Source organism: Pristiophorus japonicus, chromosome 3, assembly GCF_044704955.1.
Source record: "Pristiophorus japonicus isolate sPriJap1 chromosome 3, sPriJap1.hap1, whole genome shotgun sequence".
Taxonomy (NCBI): Eukaryota; Metazoa; Chordata; class Chondrichthyes; family Pristiophoridae; genus Pristiophorus; species Pristiophorus japonicus.
The window spans coordinates 269,927,161-269,947,169 of record NC_091979.1 but is presented as its reverse complement, the minus strand read 5'-3'; the positions used below and the strand labels follow the sequence as shown (position 1 = coordinate 269,947,169).

At 40.3% G+C, this 20,009-nt stretch overlaps 1 protein-coding gene across 5 annotated transcripts in view; it reads right to left on the bottom strand.

The window, feature by feature from the left end:
• LOC139260284 (scavenger receptor cysteine-rich domain-containing protein DMBT1-like) overlaps positions 1-20,009 on the bottom strand; it is a 280,342-nt gene that overhangs the window by 77,578 nt on the left and 182,755 nt on the right. For all 5 annotated transcript variants that reach the window (XM_070876709.1, XM_070876707.1, XM_070876710.1 and 2 more), the window contains 7 exons: positions 18,807-18,923; positions 17,135-17,158; positions 13,702-13,731; positions 9,729-9,845; positions 8,057-8,080; positions 4,623-4,652; positions 622-738 (listed from right to left, as the gene is read on the bottom strand). In XM_070876709.1, the coding sequence (XP_070732810.1) occupies positions 622-738; positions 4,623-4,652; positions 8,057-8,080; positions 9,729-9,845; positions 13,702-13,731; positions 17,135-17,158; positions 18,807-18,923 (459 nt within the window). The remainder of the gene's footprint in view (positions 1-621; positions 739-4,622; positions 4,653-8,056; positions 8,081-9,728; positions 9,846-13,701; positions 13,732-17,134; positions 17,159-18,806; positions 18,924-20,009) is intronic.

Below are 20,009 nucleotides of genomic sequence, written 5' to 3'. Positions count from 1 at the left end.
ATAGGGCCTGTGCCCAAGGGCCTCAGCCAAATATGGGAGCTCCTGCCAAAAGACGCATGCAAATATGCTTCATTTAATTGTAGTATTTTGCGATTTGAATCAAATTTAATTTGAGCTTACTATATTGTGATACATTTGGCTTCATTATTAATGTAGTGTGTCAATATCTCAGAATATAACATCAAGCCGTACCCCTGCAAAATATTGCATAAAATTGTCAGTATTTATCTCCTCCCACTCACTGGTGATCTCTGCTTTCTTACTGGAATTAACCTCACCAGAAGCACTATCCAAAGCAGTGAAGCATGAGAACAAATTCAACAAGTTGAAGCAAATGTCCCAAAGCCGGACACCTGTAACTGAACTGAGTTATTGTATTTCAGACTGACCCGGTTTTAATATTGGAAGGTTACAGGACAGATGTGTTCTGACAATAATCTCTAGGATCACATTCTACACTGCAGAAAAATATCTCACATCATCAGGACTCAGCCACACTGATTCTCAATATGAGCAATAATCTTCAATCAAGTCCTATTGTTAATTCAGACATTATTCTTAGCAGTTTATTTCTTAACTTTTACATTTAAATATTAATTTATTTTCTAAAAGTTCTCTTACCGTAATTTATGTAAGAACACTGGTCACAGAAGTCAGGGCAACAGTTGCCATAATAACCACAGTTGTAATTACAGGAACAACCTGATGAATATCCCCCACAGTTGTATCTGCATGAGCCTGTATACAGTAAATGTTAGGTTAGATCGGAAATTAACTTTATTACAAACAGGGTTGAATATTTCAATTTTAAAATAAATATAATGAATTTTTATCATTCTAACGTGGATCAATATATTCACTTGAGGACAGTTTCACTACTTGTTGTCTGTGTTTGTCCACAGAGGAAGACAGTAAGATAGGAACAGGTGTTGGCCATTCAGCCCCTCAAGACTGCTCTGCCACACAATGAGATTGTGCCTGATCTGTGTCTTAACTCCATTCACCTGCCTTGGCTCCATATCTTGTTATAACCTTGTCCAGCAAAAATCGAGATCTCAGCTTAAAATATATTAATTGAGCTCGCCTCTACTGCTTTTTGTAGGAGAAAGGTTCACACTTCTTCCACCCTTGCGTGAAGAGATGTTTCCTAACTTCTCTCCTGAAAGGCCTGGCTCTGATTTTAAGGTCATGTCCCCTTGTCCCAGACACCCACCCCACCAGCAGAAAATGTTTCTCTCTCCCCTGTCAATTCTTTTTTAAATCCTAAAGACCTAAACCAAATCACCCCTAATCTTTTATATTCCAGGGAATACAAGCCTAGTTTATGTAACCTCTCCTCATAATCCAGCCCTTGGAACCCTGGTAATATTCTGGTGAATCTGTGCTGCATTCCTTCCAAGGCCAATATATCCTTCCTAGGGTGTGTGCCCAGAACTGTGCACAGTACTACAGACGAGGTCTAACCAGGGATTTGTATAGCTATAGCAAGACATCCTTGCCTTTACATTCTAGACCTCTAGTTATCAAGGCTAACATTACATTCTTTTCTTCACCTACCTACATTTTAGTGATCTGTGTACACGGACCCCTAAATCTCTTTGGACCTCTACTTTTCACCATTTAAATAATACTCGGAGCTATGCTTTTTTGGTCCAAAATGGATGACCTCACACTTGCTTGCATTGAAATTCATCTGCCACAGTTTTGTCCACTCATTTAATCTATAAATGTCAATTTGTAATTTTATGCTCCAGTCGACACTTACTATACAACTAATTTTAGCTAATAGTCTTTTATGAGGAACCTTATCGAATGTCTTGTGGAATTGAATATATATTGGCCCTGTATTGAACTAAATTATTTTTTGAACTCACCCTACTGTTCATCTGTAGTTTTACCCAATAATAGTTTTGAGCAGTTTACTGTAGTCAGTCTCTGTCTCATCCCATTGAAGTTCACTTTACCAAAATTTAGAATCAATTGTGTTAAGTTTCTTCTTTTCAAACCTAACATTAAATTCGTTCATATGATCACTTTTACATAAATGTTCCCTTATTGTTAGATTATTAACTAAGTCTGGTTCATTACTAAATCTCGTATGGCCTGCCCTCTTGTTGATTCTAGAACATATTGCTCCAGAAAACTATCTTGAATGCACTCGAGAACTCCATTACCTTTCTGACTTGGATTACTCTACTCTTCCCAATCTATATGATAATTAAAGTCTCCCATTAAAACAACTTTGCTTTTGCAAAAGCCTCTCAAATCTCCGAATTAAAACATTCTGCCATTTCTTTGGTGCTTTCAGGAGACCTGTAGACTACTCCCATTACAATTTTATGTCCTCCCTTATTCTTCAATTCCAGCCATAGTCTCTGCTGATTGCTTTCCATAACTTATATCCTCTCATACTAATATTGTAATAGTATCTTTAATCAATACGGCGACAACTCCTCCTCTTCCACTTTCCCTTTTATTCGAAAGACCTTATAGCCTGGAATATTTAACTCCCAATCATGACCAGCTTGCAGCCATGTCTCTGTAATGGCCACCCTGTCATACCCTCTAAGCTGTATTTTAGCCAATAAATTACTCCATTTATTTCTTAGACTCCCTGGGTTATAAAACTCCTATTTGGGCAAGAGACCTGTCCTTCTGGCCTGATGCTGCCTTTCTCACAACTTAACACATTTCTTATTTGTCACTCCTACTGCAACTAGTTTAGTTATTATAGTATTCACTTCACCTGGTGTATCTATATACTGTTTGTGACCTGATGTTTGCTCTTATCCTTTTGTTCATCTTTAAATTATCATTTATATAATTGTTTCTGATTAAGCCCTCTCCTCCTGTTTAAAGTCCTTACAAAGGGTGAGAGGGATGTTGCCAGGTGGCCAATTGTAGTTTCCAAATGGCGAATGCTTTATTTCAATATTATTTGGGGATGTTGCTCATCGTGCACAAGATCTCCAACTGTCTTCGTCGACAAGATGTAAAATAATGATAATGCCCATTTGAAATGGGTCTGGTACACCTTTGTGCCTCCAGCTGTAAATTACTTCTCCTTTCCCCAGCACCATTAGTGGCACCAACAGGTTTCAAAGCGAATCCCCTATCAGACATATTTGGAAGAGGAGGACCTATGGAGGGACGCCAAACACTTTAAGAACATAACAACTTAAGAACATAACAAATAAGAGCAGGAGTAGGTCATTCGGCCCCTTGAGCCTGCTCTGTCATTCAGTAAGATCTTGGCTGATCTTTTACCTCAACTCCACTTTCCTGCACTATTCCCCTATCACTTGATTCCCTTAATATACAAAAATCTATCAATCTCTGTCTTCAATATACTCAAAGACTAAGCCTCCACTGCCCTCTGTGTTAGAGAATTCCAAAGAGTTACCATCCTCTGAGTGAAGAAGTTTCTCCTCATTTCAGTCTTAAATGGCCCAGACCTTACTCTGAGACTGTGACACTGGCTCCAGACTCCCCAGCCAGAGGAAACATCCTCCCTGTATCATACCTGTCAAGCCCTGTAAGAATTTTGTATGTTTCAATTAGATCACCTCTCATTCTTCTAAACTCTAGAGAATATAGGCCTAGACTACTCAATCTCTCCTTATAGGACTATCCCACCATCCCAGGAATCAGTCTGCTGAACATTCATTTAACTCCCTCTATGACAAGTGTATCCTTCCTCAGGTAAGACCAAAACTCCACAGAACACTACAGGTGTGTTCTCACCAGGACCCTATATAATTGCAGTAAGATGCCTTGACTCTTATACTCAAATCCTCTTGTAATAAAGGGCAAATACCATTTGTTTTCTTAATTGCTTGCTTTACCTGCACGTTAACTTTCAGTGATTCGTGTACAAGGGCACCGAGGTCCCTCTGAACACCAACATTTCCCAATCTCTCACCATTTAAAAAATACTCTGCTTTTCTATTTTTCCGACCAAAGTGGATAACTTCACATTTCTCCACATTTGCCATGTTCTTGTCCACTCACCTAGCCTGTCTATATCTCCTTGACACCTCTTTGCAGCCTCCTCACAGCTTACTTTCCCACCTCGCTTTGTATCATCAGCAAACTTGGATATATTATATTTGGTCCTCTCATCCAAATCATTGATATAGATTGTGAATAGCTCAGATTACAAGCACCGATCCTTGTGGTACCATACTAGTTACAGCCTGCCAACCTGAAAATGACCTATTTATTCCTACTCTCTGTTTCCTGTCCATTAACCAATCCACAAATCCATGCTAGTATATTACCCCCAATCCCATGAGTCCTAATCTTATTTAATAACCTCTTGCGTGGCACCTTATCGAATGCCCTCTGAAAATCCAAATACACCACCTATTTACAATCTCAAAGATCTCAAAGATTTGTCAAACATGATTTCCCTTTCATAAGTCCGTGTTGACTCTGCCCAATCCTATTATTCTTTTCTAAGTGCCCTGTTACCACATCCTAAATAATAGATTCTAGCATTTTCCCAACGACTGATTTCAGTTGCTGTAGAAAAGATGCCTTGTGCTACCTACCAATACACAAACACCAGCATCTGCAAACTGGAAAGGAATTAAGGTTATTTTGAGGATATTTTTGAATACCTGTTGTTGTAGATGGTTCAGGAGTAACGGCTGTCAAAATAATAAACACAAAGCCATAATTAATATTTTTCTCAACTACTCAAACTTTGCACAATCCTTTTGCGAAACATTCAAGAAAAAGCAATGGCCAGGAAATTCCTCAAGAAGATGATATCAGTCAGTTTTCCTGGGACTACGCCCCAACTGAAATCCACCACGAACCCTGTTAAAGTGCACGCGGTCCAGGATAGTAGCCAAGAGGAGACAACACCCCTCCCCCGGACCCTCCCCCTCCACCCTCGCCCCCACCTGCAAAGATGCTGGAAATGTAGGCGGTAGTTTGCCAGACCAGTGGAGAGCTGGAGTCCCTTTCTGGGGCCCATAATTATATCCTGGGCCGCTGTCAGAAATGACTTGGGCTAGAATCACAGCAGTGGAAAATGTCCCTTTATTATTTCTTTTTTGCTGCTCCACAACCCGTCACACTGTGCCATGCTACACTGGTGATCATTCCTGAATCAGCAATACTTACCAGGAACATTTTATGATTAATTATCCAGGCTGGAAAATTATACAATCACACAACATATTTTCTCAGATATCTTGGAGAATCTCATTTTCATTTTCCGCACTAGTTGAATGATTCTCTGTTTACACGGTAAATATTTTGACAATCAGCAACATAAATGCCTAAAAGAAGAGAAGTCTTCGCCATCTTCTTCTATTTAAAGCGATGGGAAAAACAATTTCACATCAAATGCAACAATGTTTGTAGTGACAAAATGATATAAGGATTATTCATGAATACAAAAGCAAAATACTTCGGATGCTTGAAATCTTAAATAAAAACACAAAAAGGATGGAAGTCAGGCAGCATCTGCAGAGAGAAAACAACACGAACTGGAGAGGGAGCGAGAGAAAAACACCAACTGGGGAGGGAGGGAAAGAAACACACAATGGGGGAGTGAGAGAGAGAAAGAAACACAAAATAAGGGAAGGAGGGAGAGAGAAACACAAACTAAGGGACGGAGGGAGAGACAAACACAAACTGCGGCGAGGGGAAGAGAGAGAAAAACAAAATGGGGGAGAGTGAGCGAGAAAGAAATACAAACTAGGGGTTGGAAAGAAAGGCAAAATGGCATCGTGCCCACCACTGAGTTCTGCCGCTGACCCTGCTGAGGTTCGCGGGGTATAGGAAAGGGTAGAGAAGAAGCAGGCAAACCGCTCCCACCCCTCCCCGCAACCCTCACCAAAGATGCTGCAAATGATGACAGATGATTGTCAGCCTAGGTGAGTGTCGGTTTACTCCCACCACCCCTAGAAAGGGTAAGAGGGGACCCCACCGGCACCTTTTGTGAGATGGCCACGGTAGTTCTCAAGTGGCAAATGCTTCATTTCAATATTAATTTGGGGACCTGATGGTCTTGCACACCATCTCCCACTGTCCTGGCCAACAAGATGTAAAACATTAATTATACCCATTTGAAATCGGTCTGATGCAACTTTGCGCCACCAGCTGTGAATTACTTCTCCTTTCCCCAGCACCATTAGTGGCACCAACAGGTTTCAAAGGGCATCACCTATCGGACATGTTTAAAATAAGAGGACCTACAAATGGATATAAAGCACTTCATGCTGCTGAAAAGATGTTCTGTGTAACCTGCCAATACACAAACACCAGTATGTGCAGACTGGAAAGAATTTAACATTAGTTTGAGGTCATTTTGAGTAGCTGTTGATCTATTTCGTCTAGTAGGGACGGTCAAAATACTGGGCCGGATACAGCAATGGATAATGACGACGAACTGTCAGCATTCGCTGTCATTAACCCTCTGAAACTGACCATAACTTCAGGATTTAGCGCATGCGCAGCTAAACACAGAAATCCTGAAGTTGCAGTCAGTAATTCACTGATCCGACAGAGGCTGTGCTGTGACATCGCTGCCCCCCACCTAGCTGGCAATTAGTGAGATCAGTGAAACTGAAGAAAATTTGGGCTAAGCTCGCTGTTAAACGCCCCATTGAATGTTGAGCCTTTTAGGAATAGGTGTAATTGGGGTTTTAATAGCATATTGTGTGCTAAACAAATTTTCTGGCCCTGAAATACTAATCTTATATTTGTGGAATGTCAAATTTCTCTCTTATGATAAAGATTACGAGATTTAAAAATGTATATATATATATATATTTTTGAAGTTTGTTCATCATATTTCAGCTCATATCTTAAGTTCATGTGTATTTCCCAATCTTTATTTCACTCTTTGTAACATTTTTTAAAATAGTAGATAATCAGCGCTTTTGACTCAGATTTGCTGTCTTTGAGAATTCTTCAATGTCATTGGCTGCTTAAACAGCTTGATGACATCACTGCTGCTCTAAGCTGGCAATCCGCTATTGACAGCACTGCAATCAACTACACGTCGAGGAAGCTGAGGTTCTTGCCACAGAGATCGCGAGATCGGCATCGCATCGCCGCTGACTGCAAATTAGGGGCCGACAAAAATGAAGCCATAGTTAATACTTTTCATAGTTATTCAAGCCTCAAACTTTGTGCAATACTTTTGAGAAGCTTGAAAAAACAATACTGGGAACACTCCTCAAGAAAGTGACATGTGGCAGTTTCACTGAGACTGCGTCTGCAGTGAAATCTGCCGCTGACCCCACTGATCCGGGGCGAGGAATAGTGGGCAAGTGGAGACGCACACCCTGCAAGGTGCTGCAAATGTAGGTGGAAGATTGCCAGAGCAGGGTAGTGCCTCTCCCAGGCCCACAAAGATATTCTGGGCCGCTGTCACTCGGGTCCCCCGGAAATGTTCCCTGATGGAACCACAGAGGCAGAAAATGTCCCCTTTAATATCTTGCTCTTCTCCAGCTATACAACTCCTCAGACAATGCGACGGTACACTGGTGATTATTCTTGGATCACCGATATTTACTAAATAAATTGTGTGTGTTTTCATCTGGGCTAGAAATGGCATGACAGCTATTTTTGGAGAATCTCATTTTCATTTTCCGCACGAGCTGAATAATTCTGTGTTTTCACAGTGGACATTTTAATAATCAGTGACAGAACACAGCAACACAACCACATAGAAGGAGAGAAGACTTTGCTGGAGATATTAACATTGCAATAAAACAGCATCAAAATAGTACAATGTAGAACACACTGCTTAGCTACGTCAATAATAGGGCTGGATTTTAGGCCCTTTCGAGAAATACGGTGGGGCGCTGAAGACCTCACCGCTACCTTTCACGCCGTTCCAGGGTGAAACCCGGAGCGCAAAATACCAGAAAATCCAGTCCATAGACTTTAGACACAAGCATACAAAGACTTTATCAAATCAACAATGTGATTCTCTGAGTACAGCCATTAAGATTAATCGTTAATTTATAAATGGTCAGCATATGTACAACCCAACAATTTTTTTAAAAGGATGAATTTGATTGTTACTGACCTGTAGTAGGACTACCGCAGTATCCTGGAGAGGAACACATTCAGTTTATTTGCTTTGTCAAATGTTTTTGAAAAATTCGCTTACATTCATTCTAATTGAAATATTAATTTAACACATAATTAAAATGATTTTTTTATAAAAGGCGCTCTCATTTAGATTATTTGCTCTAGGCTCATCCTCATCAAAGATTTCCTCTACTCAATATTGATTAGTGACATTGCACACATAAGGGAAGAACTCCTCTGATTGCTATTTGTAGCAAAATAATAAACACCTTCTTTTGGAACATGGATGGATTTTACTACAAATTGCAAACATAGAAAATGTTTCCATTGTATTTATGGCCTCACTAACAAGTAGCAACTTGAGGGAATCTTCCTCAAGCATCACTTCAGTCTCGGCCCAGGACCTGTTTGGACAAGTGGCATCTCCTTCATCCTTAATCTCAAGCCTGTGTCTCTTTACTCCCTGTTACATTGTAATCTGTCCAGTTCAGTTTTGAATACTTCCAGCCAGTGTACGTTCTGTAAACAAGATTATAATCCATTCCATATGTTATCAGCCCAAACTCTGCTGTCATCCATCAGTCAGATTTTAGTTGGCCCAAGACCATGCAAAGTGGAGGAAAAGCATCCGGGAAGGCGCTTAATACCTCGAGTTTCTTCGTCGAGAGCAAGCTGAAGCCAAGCATCGACAGCGGAAGGAGTGCGCGGTAACCGAGCCACCTCACCTACCCGTTCCTTCAACCACCGTCTGCCCCACCTGTGACAGAGACTGTAGGTCCCACATTGGACTCTTCAGTCACCTGAGAACTCACTTTTAGTGCGGAAGCAAGTCATCCTCGACTCCAAGGGAATGCTTTTGATGATGATTTAGTTGTGAGTCACTTACATTTGATTCAAGCTCTCCATGTATAACACAAAACAAAAATTCACAACTATACTGATTCCCTTCGTATTTTTAAAATGCTGGAATAAGCTCTGCATTGAAATAAAGCACTTTTTTGATTATAAACTGTACCTTTTGCCGGGTGGACTCACACATGGGCCCACAGGGCCTGTGCCCAAGGGCCTCAGCCAAATATGGGAGCTCCTGCCAAGGGACACATGCAAATATGCTTAATTTAATTGGAATATTTTGTGGTTTGAATCAAACTTAATTTGAGCTTCCTATATTGTGATACAATTGGCTTTATTATTAATGTAGTGTGCAAATGTCTCAGAATATAACATCAAGCCACACCCCGACAAAATGTTGCATGAAACTGTCAGCATTTGTCTCCTCCCACTCAGTGGTGATCTCTGCTTTCTTACTGGAATTAACCTCACCAGAAGCACTATCCAAAGCAGTGAAGCATGAGAACAAACTCAACAAGTTGAAGCAAATGTCCCAAAGCCGGACACCTGTAACTGAACTGAGTTATTGTATTTCAGACTGACCCGGTTTTAATATTTGAAGATAACAGGAAAAGATGTGTTCTGACAATAATCTCAAGGATCACGTTCTACACTGCAGAAAAATATCTCACATCATCAGGACTCAGCTACACTGATTCTCAATATGAGCAATAATCTTCAATCAAGTCCTATTGTTAATTCAGACATTATTCTTATCAGTTTATTTCTTAACTTTTACATTTAAATATTAATTTATTTTCTAAAAGTTTTCTTACCGTAATTTATGTAAGAACACTGGTCACAGAAGTCAGGGCAACAGTTGCCATAATAACCACAATTGTAATTACAGGAACAACCTGATGAATATCCCCCACAGTTGTATCTGCATGAGCCTGTATACAGTAAATGTTAAGTTAGATCGGAAATTAACTTTATTACAAACAGGGTTGAATATTACAATTTTAAAATAAATGTAATGAACTTCTTTCATTCTAAAGTGATCAATATATTCACTTGAGGACAATTTCTTTTCCTGTTGTCTGTGTTTGTGCACATCGGAAGATAGGAACAGGAATACGCCATTCAGCAACTCAAGTCTGTTCCACCCATTCAATGAGATCATGGCTGATATGTGTCTTATCTACAGCCACCTGCCTTGTCTAGCAAAAATCTATCAATTTCAGGTTTAAAATTATTAATTGTGCTGGCCTCTACTGCTTTTTGTTGGAGAGAGTTCCACACTTCTCCCACCCTTTGCATGAAGAAGTATTTCCTAACTTCTCTCCTGAATTAGCTGGCTCTGATTTTAATTCATGTCCCCTTGTCCTAGACACCCCCCACTAGCTGAAAAAGTTCCTCTCTCCACTGTCAATTCTTTTCACGATCCTATAAACCTAAACCAAATCGCCCCTTGATCTTTTATATTCCAGGGAATAAAAGCCTCGTTTATGTCATCTTTATTCATAATCTAACCCTTGGAACCTTGCTAATATTTTGGTGAATCTGTGTTGCATTCCTTCCAAGGCCGATATATCCTTCCTAGGGTGTGTGCCCAGAACTGTGCACAGTACTCCAGACGAGGTCTAACCAGGGACTTGTACAGCTGTAGCAAGACTTTCTTGCCTTTACATTCTAGACCTCTAGTTATCCAGGCTAACATTAAATTTTTTTCTTAAACTACTTACATCGTAGTGATCTGTGTACACGGACCCCTAAATCTCTTTGGACCTCTACTTTTCACCATTTAAATAATACTCGGAGTTATCCTTTCTTGGTCCAAACTGGATGACCTCACACTTGCTTGCATTGAAATTCATCTGCCACAGTTTTGCCCACTCATTTAATCTATAAATGCCAATTTGTAATTTTATGCTCCAGTCGACACTTGCTATACAACTAATTTTAGCTAATAGTCTTTTATGTGGAACCTTATCGAATGTCTTCTGGAATTGAATATATATTGTCCTGTGTTGAACTAAATTATTTTTTGAACTCACCCCACTGGTCATCTGTAGTTTTACCCGATAACAGTTTTGAGCAGTTTACTGTAGTCAGTCTCTGTCTCATCCCATTGAAGTTCGCTTTACCAAAATTTAGAATCAATTGTGTTAAGTTTCTTCTTTTCAAACCTAACATTAAATTCGTTCATATTATGATCACTTTTACATAAATGTTCCCTTATTGTTAGATTATTAACTAAGTCTGGTTCATTACTAAATCTCGTATGGCCTGCCCTCTTGTTGATTCTAGAACATATTGCTCCAGAAAACTATCTTGAATGCACTCGAGAACTCCATTACCTTTCTGACTTGGATTACTCTACTCTTCCCAATCTATATGATAATTAAAGACTCCCATTAAAACAACTTTGCTTTTGCAAAAGCCTCTCAAATCTCCGAATTAAAACATTCTGCCATTTCTTTGGTGCTTTCAGGAGACCTGTAGACTACTCCCATTACAATTTTATGTCCTCCCTTATTCTTCAATTCCAGCCATAGTCTCTGCTGATTGCTTTCCATAACTTATATCCTCTCATACTAATATTGTAATAGTATCTTTAATCAATACGGCGACAACTCCTCCTCTTCCACTTTCCCTTTTATTCGAAAGACCTTATAGCCTGGAATATTTAACTCCCAATCATGACCAGCTTGCAGCCATGTCTCTGTAATGGTCACCCTGTCATACCCTCTAAGCTGTATTTTAGCCAATAAATTACTCCATTTATTTCTTAGACTCCCTGGGTTATAAAACTCCTATTTGGGCAAGAGACCTGTCCTTCTGGCCTGATGCTGCCTTTCTCACAACTTAACACATTTCTTATTTGTCACTCCTACTGCAACTAGTTTAGTTATTATAGTATTCACTTCACCTGGTGTATCTATGGCACTGTTTGTGACCTGATGTTTGCTCTTATCCTTTTGTTCATCTTTAAATTATCATTTATATAATTGTTTCTGATTAAGCCCTCTCCTCCTGTTTAAAGTCCTTACAAAGGGTGAGAGGGATGTTGCCAGGTGGCCAATTGTAGTTTCCAAACGGCGAATGCTTTATTTCAATATTATTTGGGGATGTTGCTCATCGTGCACAACATCTCCAACTGTCTTCGTCGACAAGATGTAAAATAATGATAATGCCCATTTGAAATGGGTCTGGTACACCTTTGTGCCTCCAGCTGTAAATTACTTCTCCTTTCCCCAGCACCATTAGTGGCACCAACAGGTTTCAAAGCGAATCCCCTATCAGACATATTTGGAAGAGGAGGACCTATGGAGGGACGCCAAACACTTTAAGAACATAACAACTTAAGAACATAACAAATAAGAGCAGGAGTAGGTCATTCGGCCCCTTGAGCCTGCTCTGTCATTCAGTAAGATCTTGGCTGATCTTTTACCTCAACTCCACTTTCCTGCACTATTCCCCTATCACTTGATTCCCTTAATATACAAAAATCTATCAATCTCTGTCTTCAATATACTCAAAGACTAAGCCTCCACTGCCCTCTGTGTTAGAGAATTCCAAAGAGTTACCATCCTCTGAGTGAAGAAGTTTCTCCTCATTTCAGTCTTAAATGGCCCAGACCTTACTCTGAGACTGTGACACTGGCTCCAGACTCCCCAGCCAGAGGAAACATCCTCCCTGTATCATACCTGTCAAGCCCTGTAAGAATTTTGTATGTTTCAATTAGATCACCTCTCATTCTTCTAAACTCTAGAGAATATAGGCCTAGACTACTCAATCTCTCCTTATAGGACAATCCCACCATCCCAGGAATCAGTCTGCTGAACATTCATTTAACTCCCTCTATGACAAGTGTATCCTTCCTCAGGTAAGACCAAAACTCCACAGAACACTACAGGTGTGTTCTCACCAGGACCCTATATAATTGCAGTAAGATGCCTTGACTCTTATACTCAAATCCTCTTGTAATAAAGGGCAAATACCATTTGTTTTCTTAATTGCTTGCTTTACCTGCACGTTAACTTTCAGTGATTCGTGTACAAGGGCACCGAGGTCCCTCTGAACACCAACATTTCCCAATCTCTCACCATTTAAAAAATACTCTGCTTTTCTATTTTTCCGACCAAAGTGGATAACTTCACATTTCTCCACATTTGCCATGTTCTTGTCCACTCACCTAGCCTGTCTATATCTCCTTGACACCTCTTTGCAGCCTCCTCACAGCTTACTTTCCCACCTCGCTTTGTATCATCAGCAAACTTGGATATATTATATTTGGTCCTCTCATCCAAATCATTGATATAGATTGTGAATAGCTCAGATTACAAGCACCGATCCTTGTGGTACCCTACTAGTTACAGCCTGCCAACCTGAAAATGACCTATTTATTCCTACTCTCTGTTTCCTGTCCATTAACCAATCCACAAATCCATGCTAGTATATTACCCCCAATCCCATGAGTCCTAATCTTATTTAATAACCTCTTGCGTGGCACCTTATCGAATGCCCTCTGAAAATCCAAATACACCACCTATTTACAATCTCAAAGATCTCAAAGATTTGTCAAACATGATTTCCCTTTCATAAGTCCGTGTTGACTCTGCCCAATCCTATTATTCTTTTCTAAGTGCCCTGTTACCACATCCTAAATAATAGATTCTAGCATTTTCCCAACGACTGATTTCAGTTGCTGTAGAAAAGATGCCTTGTGCTACCTACCAATACACAAACACCAGCATCTGCAAACTGGAAAGGAATTAAGGTTATTTTGAGGATATTTTTGAATACCTGTTGTTGTAGATGGTTCAGGAGTAACGGCTGTCAAAATAATAAACACAAAGCCATAATTAATATTTTTCTCAACTACTCAAACTTTGCACAATCCTTTTGCGAAACATTCAAGAAAAAGCAATGGCCAGGAAATTCCTCAAGAAGATGATATCAGTCAGTTTTCCTGGGACTACGCCCCAACTGAAATCCACCACGAACCCTGTTAAAGTGCACGCGGTCCAGGATAGTAGCCAAGAGGAGACAACACCCCTCCCCCGGACCCTCCCCCTCCACCCTCGCCCCCACCTGCAAAGATGCTGGAAATGTAGGCGGTAGTTTGCCAGACCAGTGGAGAGCTGGAGTCCCTTTCTGGGGCCCATAATTATATCCTGGGCCGCTGTCAGAAATGACTTGGGCTAGAATCACAGCAGTGGAAAATGTCCCTTTATTATTTCTTTTTTGCTGCTCCACAACCCGTCACACTGTGCCATGCTACACTGGTGATCATTCCTGAATCAGCAATACTTACCAGGAACATTTTATGATTAATTATCCAGGCTGGAAAATTATACAATCACACAACATATTTTCTCAGATATCTTGGAGAATCTCATTTTCATTTTCCGCACTAGTTGAATGATTCTCTGTTTACACGGTAAATATTTTGACAATCAGCAACATAAATGCCTAAAAGAAGAGAAGTCTTCGCCATCTTCTTCTATTTAAAGCGATGGGAAAAACAATTTCACATCAAATGCAACAATGTTTGTAGTGACAAAATGATATAAGGATTATTCATGAATACAAAAGCAAAATACTTCGGATGCTTGAAATCTTAAATAAAAACACAAAAAGGATGGAAGTCAGGCAGCATCTGCAGAGAGAAAACAACACGAACTGGAGAGGGAGCGAGAGAAAAACACCAACTGGGGAGGGAGGGAAAGAAACACACAATGGGGGAGTGAGAGAGAGAAAGAAACACAAAATAAGGGAAGGAGGGAGAGAGAAACACAAACTAAGGGACGGAGGGAGAGACAAACACAAACTGCGGCGAGGGGAAGAGAGAGAAAAACAAAATGGGGGAGAGTGAGCGAGAAAGAAATACAAACTAGGGGTTGGAAAGAAAGGCAAAATGGCATCGTGCCCACCACTGAGTTCTGCCGCTGACCCTGCTGAGGTTCGCGGGGTATAGGAAAGGGTAGAGAAGAAGCAGGCAAACCGCTCCCACCCCTCCCCGCAACCCTCACCAAAGATGCTGCAAATGATGACAGATGATTGTCAGCCTAGGTGAGTGTCGGTTTACTCCCACCACCCCTAGAAAGGGTAAGAGGGGACCCCACCGGCACCTTTTGTGAGATGGCCACGGTAGTTCTCAAGTGGCAAATGCTTCATTTCAATATTAATTTGGGGACCTGATGGTCTTGCACACCATCTCCCACTGTCCTGGCCAACAAGATGTAAAACATTAATTATACCCATTTGAAATCGGTCTGATGCAACTTTGCGCCACCAGCTGTGAATTACTTCTCCTTTCCCCAGCACCATTAGTGGCACCAACAGGTTTCAAAGGGCATCACCTATCGGACATGTTTAAAATAAGAGGACCTACAAATGGATATAAAGCACTTCATGCTGCTGAAAAGATGTTCTGTGTAACCTGCCAATACACAAACACCAGTATGTGCAGACTGGAAAGAATTTAACATTAGTTTGAGGTCATTTTGAGTAGCTGTTGATCTATTTCGTCTAGTAGGGACGGTCAAAATACTGGGCCGGATACAGCAATGGATAATGACGACGAACTGTCAGCATTCGCTGTCATTAACCCTCTGAAACTGACCATAACTTCAGGATTTAGCGCATGCGCAGCTAAACACAGAAATCCTGAAGTTGCAGTCAGTAATTCACTGATCCGACAGAGGCTGTGCTGTGACATCGCTGCCCCCCGCCTCCCCCCCCCACCTAGCTGGCAATTAGTGAGATCAGTGAAACTGAAGAAAATTTGGGCTAAGCTCGCTGTTAAACGCCCCATTGAATGTTGAGCCTTTTAGGAATAGGTGTAATTGGGGTTTTAATAGCATATTGTGTGCTAAACAAATTTTCTGGCCCTGAAATACTAATCTTATATTTGTGGAATGTCAAATTTCTCTCTTATGATAAAGATTACGAGATTTAAAAATGTATATATATATATATATTTTTGAAGTTTGTTCATCATATTTCAGCTCATATCTTAAGTTCATGTGTATTTCCCAATCTTTATTTCACTCTTTGTAACATTTTTTAAAATAGTAGATAATCAGCGCTTTTGACTCAGATTTGCTGTCTTTGAGAATTCTTCAATGTCATTGGCTGCTTAAACAGCTTGATGACATCACTGCTGCTCTAAGCTGGCAATCCGCTATTGACAGCACTGCAATCAACTACACGTCGAGGAAGCTGAGGTTCTTGCCACAGAGATCGCGAGATCGGCATCGCATCGCCGCTGACTGCAAATTAGGGGCCGACAAAAATGAAGCCATAGTTAATACTTTTCATAGTTATTCAAGCCTCAAACTTTGTGCAATACTTTTGAGAAGCTTGAAAAAACAATACTGGGAACACTCCTCAAGAAAGTGACATGTGGCAGTTTCACTGAGACTGCGTCTGCAGTGAAATCTGCCGCTGACCCCACTGATCCGGGGCGAGGAATAGTGGGCAAGTGGAGACGCACTGCAAATGTAGGTGGAAGATTGCCAGAGCAGGGTAGTGCCTCTCCCAGGCCCACAAAGATATTCTGGGCCGCTGTCACTCGGGTCCCCCGGAAATGTTCCCTGATGGAACCACAGAGGCAGAAAATGTCCCCTTTAATATCTTGCTCTTCTCCAGCTATACAACTCCTCAGACAATGCGACGGTACACTGGTGATTATTCTTGGATCACCGATATTTACTAAATAAATTGTGTGTGTTTTCATCTGGGCTAGAAATGGCATGACAGCTATTTTTGGAGAATCTCATTTTCATTTTCCGCACGAGCTGAATAATTCTGTGTTTTCACAGTGGACATTTTAATAATCAGTGACAGAACACAGCAACACAACCACATAGAAGGAGAGAAGACTTTGCTGGAGATATTAACATTGCAATAAAACAGCATCAAAATAGTACAATGTAGAACACACTGCTTAGCTACGTCAATAATAGGGCTGGATTTTAGGCCCTTTCGAGAAATACGGTGGGGCGCTGAAGACCTCACCGCTACCTTTCACGCCGTTCCAGGGTGAAACCCGGAGCGCAAAATACCAGAAAATCCAGTCCATAGACTTTAGACACAAGCATACAAAGACTTTATCAAATCAACAATGTGATTCTCTGAGTACAGCCATTAAGATTAATCGTTAATTTATAAATGGTCAGCATATGTACAACCCAACAATTTTTTTAAAAGGATGAATTTGATTGTTACTGACCTGTAGTAGGACTACCGCAGTATCCTGGAGAGGAACACATTCAGTTTATTTGCTTTGTCAAATGTTTTTGAAAAATTCGCTTACATTCATTCTAATTGAAATATTAATTTAACACATAATTAAAATGATTTTTTTATAAAAGGCGCTCTCATTTAGATTATTTGCTCTAGGCTCATCCTCATCAAAGATTTCCTCTACTCAATATTGATTAGTGACATTGCACACATAAGGGAAGAACTCCTCTGATTGCTATTTGTAGCAAAATAATAAACACCTTCTTTTGGAACATGGATGGATTTTACTACAAATTGCAAACATAGAAAATGTTTCCATTGTATTTATGGCCTCACTAACAAGTAGCAACTTGAGGGAATCTTCCTCAAGCATCACTTCAGTCTCGGCCCAGGACCTGTTTGGACAAGTGGCATCTCCTTCATCCTTAATCTCAAGCCTGTGTCTCTTTACTCCCTGTTACATTGTAATCTGTCCAGTTCAGTTTTGAATACTTCCAGCCAGTGTACGTTCTGTAAACAAGATTATAATCCATTCCATATGTTATCAGCCCAAACTCTGCTGTCATCCATCAGTCAGATTTTAGTTGGCCCAAGACCATGCAAAGTGGAGGAAAAGCATCCGGGAAGGCGCTTAATACCTCGAGTTTCTTCGTCGAGAGCAAGCTGAAGCCAAGCATCGACAGCGGAAGGAGTGCGCGGTAACCGAGCCACCTCACCTACCCGTTCCTTCAACCACCGTCTGCCCCACCTGTGACAGAGACTGTAGGTCCCACATTGGACTCTTCAGTCACCTGAGAACTCACTTTTAGTGCGGAAGCAAGTCATCCTCGACTCCAAGGGAATGCTTTTGATGATGATTTAGTTGTGAGTCACTTACATTTGATTCAAGCTCTCCATGTATAACACAAAACAAAAATTCACAACTATACTGATTCCCTTCGTATTTTTAAAATGCTGGAATAAGCTCTGCATTGAAATAAAGCACTTTTTTGATTATAAACTGTACCTTTTGCCGGGTGGACTCACACATGGGCCCACAGGGCCTGTGCCCAAGGGCCTCAGCCAAATATGGGAGCTCCTGCCAAGGGACACATGCAAATATGCTTAATTTAATTGGAATATTTTGTGGTTTGAATCAAACTTAATTTGAGCTTCCTATATTGTGATACAATTGGCTTTATTATTAATGTAGTGTGCAAATGTCTCAGAATATAACATCAAGCCACACCCCGACAAAATGTTGCATGAAACTGTCAGCATTTGTCTCCTCCCACTCAGTGGTGATCTCTGCTTTCTTACTGGAATTAACCTCACCAGAAGCACTATCCAAAGCAGTGAAGCATGAGAACAAACTCAACAAGTTGAAGCAAATGTCCCAAAGCCGGACACCTGTAACTGAACTGAGTTATTGTATTTCAGACTGACCCGGTTTTAATATTTGAAGATAACAGGAAAAGATGTGTTCTGACAATAATCTCAAGGATCACGTTCTACACTGCAGAAAAATATCTCACATCATCAGGACTCAGCTACACTGATTCTCAATATGAGCAATAATCTTCAATCAAGTCCTATTGTTAATTCAGACATTATTCTTATCAGTTTATTTCTTAACTTTTACATTTAAATATTAATTTATTTTCTAAAAGTTTTCTTACCGTAATTTATGTAAGAACACTGGTCACAGAAGTCAGGGCAACAGTTGCCATAATAACCACAATTGTAATTACAGGAACAACCTGATGAATATCCCCCACAGTTGTATCTGCATGAGCCTGTATACAGTAAATGTTAAGTTAGATCGGAAATTAACTTTATTACAAACAGGGTTGAATATTACAATTTTAAAATAAATGTAATGAACTTCTTTCATTCTAAAGTGATCAATATATTCACTTGAGGACAATTTCTTTTCCTGTTGTCTGTGTTTGTGCACATCGGAAGATAGGAACAGGAATACGCCATTCAGCAACTCAAGTCTGTTCCACCCATTCAATGAGATCATGGCTGATATGTGTCTTATCTACAGCCACCTGCCTTGTCTAGCAAAAATCTATCAATTTCAGGTTTAAAATTATTAATTGTGCTGGCCTCTACTGCTTTTTGTTGGAGAGAGTTCCACACTTCTCCCACCCTTTGCATGAAGAAGTATTTCCTAACTTCTCTCCTGAATTAGCTGGCTCTGATTTTAATTCATGTCCCCTTGTCCTAGACACCCCCCACTAGCTGAAAAAGTTCCTCTCTCCACTGTCAATTCTTTTCACGATCCTATAAACCTAAACCAAATCGCCCCTTGATCTTTTATATTCCAGGGAATAAAAGCCTCGTTTATGTCATCTTTATTCATAATCTAACCCTTGGAACCTTGCTAATATTTTGGTGAATCTGTGTTGCATTCCTTCCAAGGCCGATATATCCTTCCTAGGGTGTGTGCCCAGAACTGTGCACAGTACTCCAGACGAGGTCTAACCAGGGACTTGTACAGCTGTAGCAAGACTTTCTTGCCTTTACATTCTAGACCTCTAGTTATCCAGGCTAACATTAAATTTTTTTCTTAAACTACTTACATCGTAGTGATCTGTGTACACGGACCCCTAAATCTCTTTGGACCTCTACTTTTCACCATTTAAATAATACTCGGAGTTATCCTTTCTTGGTCCAAACTGGATGACCTCACACTTGCTTGCATTGAAATTCATCTGCCACAGTTTTGCCCACTCATTTAATCTATAAATGCCAATTTGTAATTTTATGCTCCAGTCGACACTTGCTATACAACTAATTTTAGCTAATAGTCTTTTATGTGGAACCTTATCGAATGTCTTCTGGAATTGAATATATATTGTCCTGTGTTGAACTAA